General features: G+C 60.7%; 1 protein-coding gene across 1 annotated transcript in view; it reads right to left on the bottom strand.

The window, feature by feature from the left end:
- LBRM_34_0530 (proteophosphoglycan ppg4) overlaps positions 1 to 4,817 on the bottom strand; it is a gene marked incomplete at both ends in the record, with an annotated part of 12,975 nt that extends 8,158 nt beyond the window's left edge. Inside the window, one exon of the mRNA XM_001568116.1 lies at positions 1 to 4,817. This exon is cut by the window's left edge and continues 8,158 nt beyond it. Coding sequence (XP_001568166.1) covers positions 1 to 4,817 — 4,817 coding nt within the window.
- Between the last annotated feature and the right edge of the window lie 2,683 nt (positions 4,818 to 7,500).

Genomic DNA, 7,500 nt, shown 5'->3' with positions numbered 1-7,500 from the left:
CTGCTGGACGGCGCAGACGACGAGGACGACGACGGCGCAGAGCTGCTGCTGGACGGTGCAGACGACGAGGACGACGACGGCGCGGAGCTGCTGCTGGACGGCGCAGACGACGAGGACGACGGCGCGGAGCTGCTGCTGGACGGCGCAGACGACGAGGACGACGACGGCGCAGAGCTGCTGCTGGGCGGCGCAGACGACGAGGACGACGACGGCGCGGAGCTGCTGCTGGACGGCGCAGACGACGAGGACGACGACGGCGCGGAGCTGCTGCTGGACGGCGCAGACGACGAGGACGACGACGGCGCGGAGCTGCTGCTGGACGGCGCAGACGACGAGGACGACGACGGCGCGGAGCTGCTGCTGGACGGCGCAGACGACGAGGACGACGACGGCGCGGAGCTGCTGCTGGACGGCGCAGACGACGAGGACGACGACGGCGCGGAGCTGCTGCTGGACGGCGCAGACGACGAGGACGACGACGGCGCGGAGCTGCTGCTGGACGGCGCAGACGACGAGGACGACGACGGCGCGGAGCTGCTGCTGGACGGCGCAGAGCTGCTGCTGGACGGCGCAGAGCTGCTGCTGGACGGCGCAGACGACGAGGACGACGACGGCGCGGAGCTGCTGCTGGACGGTGCAGACGACGAGGACGACGACGGCGCAGAGCTGCTGCTGGACGGTGCAGACGACGAGGACGACGACGGCGCAGAGCTGCTGCTGGACGGCGCAGACGACGAGGACGACGACGGCGCGGAGCTGCTGCTGGACGGTGCAGACGACGAGGACGACGACGGCGCGGAGCTGCTGCTGGACGGCGCAGACGACGAGGACGACGACGGCGCAGAGCTGCTGCTGGACGGTGCAGACGACGAGGACGACGACGGCGCAGAGCTGCTGCTGGACGGCGCAGACGACGAGGACGACGACGGCGCAGAGCTGCTGCTGGACGGCGCAGACGACGAGGACGACGACGGCGCGGAGCTGCTGCTGGACGGCGCAGACGACGAGGACGACGACGGCGCAGAGCTGCTGCTGGACGGCGCAGACGACGAGGACGACGACGGCGCGGAGCTGCTGCTGGACGGCGCAGACGACGAGGACGACGACGGCGCGGAGCTGCTGCTGGACGGTGCAGACGACGAGGACGACGACGGCGCGGAGCTGCTGCTGGACGGCGCAGAGCTGCTGCTGGACGGTGCAGACGACGAGGACGACGGCGCGGAGCTGCTGCTGGACGGCGCAGACGACGAGGACGACGACGGCGCGGAGCTGCTGCTGGACGGCGCAGACGACGAGGACGACGACGGCGCAGAGCTGCTGCTGGACGGCGCAGACGACGAGGACGACGACGGCGCGGAGCTGCTGCTGGACGGTGCAGACGACGAGGACGACGACGGCGCAGAGCTGCTGCTGGACGGCGCAGACGACGAGGACGACGACGGCGCGGAGCTGCTGCTGGACGGTGCAGACGACGAGGACGACGACGGCGCGGAGCTGCTGCTGGACGGCGCAGACGACGAGGACGACGACGGCGCGGAGCTGCTGCTGGACGGTGCAGACGACGAGGACGACGACGGCGCGGAGCTGCTGCTGGACGGCGCAGACGACGAGGACGACGACGGCGCAGAGCTGCTGCTGGACGGTGCAGACGACGAGGACGACGACGGCGCGGAGCTGCTGCTGGACGGCGCAGACGACGAGGACGACGGCGCGGAGCTGCTGCTGGACGGCGCAGACGACGAGGACGACGACGGCGCAGAGCTGCTGCTGGGCGGCGCAGACGACGAGGACGACGACGGCGCGGAGCTGCTGCTGGACGGCGCAGACGACGAGGACGACGACGGCGCAGAGCTGCTGCTGGACGGCGCAGACGACGAGGACGACGACGGCGCGGAGCTGCTGCTGGACGGCGCAGACGACGAGGACGACGACGGCGCGGAGCTGCTGCTGGACGGTGCAGACGACGAGGACGACGACGGCGCGGAGCTGCTGCTGGACGGCGCAGACGACGAGGACGACGACGGCGCGGAGCTGCTGCTGGACGGTGCAGACGACGAGGACGACGACGGCGCGGAGCTGCTGCTGGACGGCGCAGACGACGAGGACGACGACGGCGCGGAGCTGCTGCTGGACGGCGCAGACGACGAGGACGACGACGGCGCGGAGCTGCTGCTGGACGGCGCAGACGACGAGGACGACGACGGCGCGGAGCTGCTGCTGGACGGCGCAGACGACGAGGACGACGACGGCGCGGAGCTGCTGCTGGACGGCGCAGACGACGAGGACGACGACGGCGCGGAGCTGCTGCTGGACGGTGCAGACGACGAGGACGACGACGGCGCGGAGCTGCTGCTGGACGGTGCAGACGACGAGGACGACGACGGCGCGGAGCTGCTGCTGGACGGTGCAGACGACGAGGACGACGGCGCGGAGCTGCTGCTGGACGGTGCAGACGACGAGGACGACGGCGCGGAGCTGCTGCTGGACGGCGCAGACGACGAGGACGACGACGGCGCGGAGCTGCTGCTGGACGGCGCAGACGACGAGGACGACGACGGCGCGGAGCTGCTGCTGGACGGTGCAGACGACGAGGACGACGACGGCGCGGAGCTGCTGCTGGACGGTGCAGACGACGAGGACGACGGCGCGGAGCTGCTGCTGGACGGTGCAGACGACGAGGACGACGGCGCGGAGCTGCTGCTGGACGGTGCAGACGACGAGGACGACGGCGCGGAGCTGCTGCTGGACGGTGCAGACGACGAGGACGACGGCGCGGAGCTGCTGCTGGACGGTGCAGACGACGAGGACGACGACGGCGCGGAGCTGCTGCTGGACGGCGCAGACGACGAGGACGACGACGGCGCGGAGCTGCTGCTGGACGGCGCAGACGACGAGGACGACGAGGAAGACGGCGGTGGTATATCAGTACACTGATTTTCGGTTGCGCAATCTTCAGCTAACACGGGAGCGTCGGCGGTAGCAGAAATCGTTATCCCGTTGTTGTCTACCCATCTGGAGGGGAGACATTCGCAGAAATTGTTGAGTCGAAGATCGGCATTTTTGATCTTTATCCACGCACTGTAGCTTTCTGGAATTCTTCCTATGAGCTGGTTGTCATCGACGCGGAATTCCTCAATGTTAGTCAGTTCTTTCCATGATTGGGGAAGGGTTCCGCGTAGGTGGTTGCTCTGTAGCTGGAGGCTACGGATGTTTTTAAGGAGTCTCCATGACGACGGCAGGATGGCGTCAATAGTGTTAGTGCTGAGGTCCAGCTCTTTCAGTGAGGTCATGCTGCTCCATGTGTCTGGGAGGCTACCAGAGAGCATTGCTTCATTGATACGCAGTACCTCCAAGTTTTTCAGATTCGACCAAGTGGTCGGTAGCTGGCCTGTAAGCATTGTCCCACCAGCGTCAAGATACTTGAGCCCGGACATGCCGCCCCACTCCGACGGCAGATTGCCAAAAAGAAATGTTCCAGGGACAGCGATGTGCTCCATTGACACCAATGAGCCCCAGCTCGGAGGCAATTGATTACCAAGGCTCGTGATGTCGCTCATATTTACCCTGTTCACAACGATCTCGTTTACATTGACTTCGGTTGGAACCCTTGGAAGAGAGCCGGCGAGGGGCGCACCAGCCATCTCCAACGCAAGACCAGAGCTCGTGCACTGCACATAAAGCCAAGTGCAGAAGTTCGGGCACACCCATATCTCTCGCAGCATGGGGATCGTCTCCTTAAAAGCCTCGAGGAACTCCCGCGTATTGTTTTGTTGAGCGGGGCTATAGAATGGCACAGGAATGTAGCAGTCGTCCAAACTGCTGCTGGACGGTGCAGACGACGAGGACGATGACGGCGCAGAGCTGCTGCTGGAGTTCGTGTCGCATCCGTTGGATGTAGCACAGTCCTCCATCCAAAGGGGCTCGTCAGCGTCGATGGTAATCTGTGTATTTTTTTTCCATGAGTCGGGAACACAGCCGCAAAAGTTGTTGTTGTCGATACTGATTTGCCGAATGCTCTCCATGGAAGCCCACTCTGCGGGCAATGTGCCGCTGAGGAGATTGCTGCGTGCGTTGAGGGTGCGAAGATTGACGAGGGCGCTCCATTCGGGGGGCAGGGTGCCGGTGAAGAGGTTGTCGTTAATCCAGATCTCCTGCAGGGTTGTCATCTTGCCCCAGTTGGCAGGGAGGGTGCCGGTTAGGTGATTGCCTCCAAGTCGAAGCACACGTAAGCAGACACCGTTGCAGGCCGTGGAAGGAGAGGCTACAATGCGTCTTGTCATCACACGACTGTCAGCGGGCGTTCCCCAGGTTTCGGGCAGAGTTCCGGAGAGGGCGGTGGCGCGGACATCGAGGTGGGAGAGACGAGTAAGTAAGTTCCAGCTGACCGGTAGGGAACCGATCAAACGCTCTCCATCTCCGACAAAGGTGAGACCGTACAGGGCCACTCGGAATCCATCGACGTCGTTGGGGAGCTCAGGAAGACTCCCTGACAATACTGACGAGTTTAGGGTCACGTTAAGGCCTTCCTCTGTGCATTGAATACCTGAATGGGCGCAAAAATTGTCGCACGTCCACAGGGAGGCCAGAGCCGGGACTGCCACCTTGAAGGACTCGAGAAAGCGGCGAGTGTGCTCATGCTCAATGGCCGTGTAGTATGGACTACTGCCAGAGCAGGCGCTCACGTCTGCGTTATCACCAGTGGCGTGTGCGCCTGCAGCCCCCAAAGCTAGAAGAACCACGGAAAACAGCGATACTGCAATGAGCGCAGCGTGCCGCTGTGGCCTCGACATCGAGGTGACGGGTGGAAGGAGCGCCATGGTCTCCAGTTGATCGCGACGGCACAGGCACACACACACACACACACACACACACAAATGAGAGAGCCAAAGGGTGAGAAAGGGAAGGAAAAAGACAACCAAACAGCGAGGGGGTGAGAGAACACGAGAAAACAATACGCAGAGAGGCCGTCGGCAAACAAAAAAAAAAAAACAGAGGAAAAAAAGAAAAGTTGTAGAGCCCACAAAGGCGGAAAGGGGAAAAAAACGTGCGCGTCTGCGGAGAATGCGGATCGTTTCGCGTGTGTGGTCGGGGGAAGGGGGAATAAGACGGAGGGAGGAGGAGGAGGAGGAGCTGAGGAAGAGCTCGTCAGCGCGGTGTTGTGCCGGGCAGAGTGTGCCAGAGAGAAAGAAAGACACGGCGAAAGAGAGTCGAGGGTTTGGTGTCCGGTGATTGTGAAAGAATGGAGCAAAGTGAACGAAAAAAAAAAGGAGGGCTGCACCTGTCAAACAACAACAACGCAGGACAAGAAAACAAAGAGCCGTCCGTCTCTTCGTTTGGGCCTCTTCCCTCCCGCTTCTTGTGGGTGAGCTATTGCCTCGGCAATATTTTTCGCTTTCGCGCTTCCACCCCACGGGGAGTGGCAGAGAAACAAAAGACGACGGTAAAAACGAAGGTGGAGATGTGATACTGAATAGGGGGGTAGTTCTCTGCCAGCAGCGATGTCAACGCCTGGGGGCCGCTTCGGTCGGAAGGTGGATATGGGGGGAGTAGGTGAAGTGGAAGAGGAAGCGTGACGGCGGTGGTAGATTCGAGTGGGGGAGGGAGGGAGGGGGGCAGAAACAACACAAAACACCGCAGGTACGCACTGCGTAGGGCAGAGAAGATGCGATCGGCAGTTCCGCAAAACAGCAAAAAAAATCAAACGAAAAGTAACCAGAGTTTCGCACAAGGGGGCACAACAACAAAGAAGTGTGCGAAAGCTGACTTGTCAGCTGGTGTGGGCCAGCAACGAGCAGAACAAAAAGGCGAGTGAGGGAGGGGGGGTAGTGGTGGTGGTGGTGTCAGAGGTAGACACCGATACACACATAGCCACAAGATATTGAGCACAATGCAAGATACGCTTCCTCGGCAGCGAGAGAAATGAGAAGAAAAGAAGCGGCAAAATGAGAGCGAGAGGGGGGAGGGTGGCGGGGACTGATGAAGGACGGCAGGAGAGCACACCGATGAAACAATCAACAACAGAAAAGAAACTGAGCTGTGCGCTGGACAGAGACGTGGAACCACTCGATGGGTGAGCAGGCCAAGGGATAAGCGAGAGGAAGTATACACAGGCGCAGTTGATAAATGATGAACAAGCCGACGCAAAGAGGCCCGAATGAAAAGGAAGGTGACAGTGGTGACGATCAGACTCTTGTTTAAGGAGAAAAAATGAGAGGGAGAGCGGAGATCCTAGCAGCGTAGGTCTGTCTCGGGAAATCAAAAAGCAGAGGCTGGCAAACGCACGCACACACACACACACGCACCAAAGCGTTGTTTGCCTCTTCGTCTCGACGCCGAGTCCACTGCACGCGTTATTTCTGACTTGTCGACTGGTTGCCTCCCAAGGCCCTCTCGCCTGCCTCTTCTTTCCCTCTGTTGGCGGAGCAGGAGAGCGACAGTCGACTGGTTCCACCGGTTGTCTTTTTCTCCAGTCAGGAGAGAGGTGGCTACAGACAGACACCTTGGCTTCCACAGCCTCAACCGACGAAGGCGGCTGGGACAAATGTGAGGCAACAGCCAACAAACAAGCAAGTAGTGGGACAGAGGGTCTGCAAAGACGACACAGGGAAGAGGGGGGATGGCGGTGGTGGGGAGACCACGGCAGATGAAATGAGGGGAGAGAAGATGTTATGCGCGTAGCACAGAGCAGCCCCAATATGAGAGACCAAATATCACGACAAGGAAATGTAGATATATAAATATATAAATATATAAATAAGAATAAGAATAAAAACACCGGAGAACCAAAAAAGACACGAGCAAGACACAAAGCACAATGACACCAAACAAAGGGGGGGGGGTATGCGAGGACTTTCTCAGCTGCGAGCACCGTGCGACGGTGGCAGCACAGAAAACGACAGGAAAGAGAGAGAGTGAGAGAGAGAGAGAGATGGGTGCAATGCAAAGTGTGGTGGTGGTGGTGGTGGTGAGAGTAGAGATGGAGGGTAATGACGCGGCAAGAACAGGGGGTACGTGAGTAGCAATGTGCGCACACACATACACACAGAGAGAGAGCGAGAGAGCGACTGTCTTGCAATGAAAGCCAAAGCCCACCAAAAATTACACACAACGGCATAAACCGCCAGGGGTGACGTACAGCCCCAAGACAGCAGAAGAAAGGAAAAAGGAGCACTCGCAGAGAGAAGGGCGGTAGAGGTGAGGGACACACACGTACTGAATCTGCAGAGATGCACCGCCGAGGTGCTTCCCCACCCCTAGTGCGGAGTGAAACGAAAATAACAACGAGAGGCAGCTGAAAAGTCACACGGCGTGGTGGGCCAGGAGGGAGAGGAGGTGTACACAGGTGGAGAGGTCAGAAAGAGGGAAGTAGAGAAAAGATAATGATCTCAAGATGAGAGGGGCAGGAAGAGCAGAACCACGCATACGCACACAACGGGGCAAGTAGTGAGAAAAAGAGAAGTGAACGAATTACGAGGATGCGGGAAGAAGAAAAGGATGGGG

Source organism: Leishmania braziliensis, chromosome 35 (genome assembly GCF_000002845.2).
Source record: "Leishmania braziliensis MHOM/BR/75/M2904 complete genome, chromosome 35".
NCBI lineage: Eukaryota > Euglenozoa > Kinetoplastea > Trypanosomatida > Trypanosomatidae > Leishmania > Leishmania braziliensis.
This window is presented reverse-complemented; position numbering and strand designations above follow the sequence as displayed.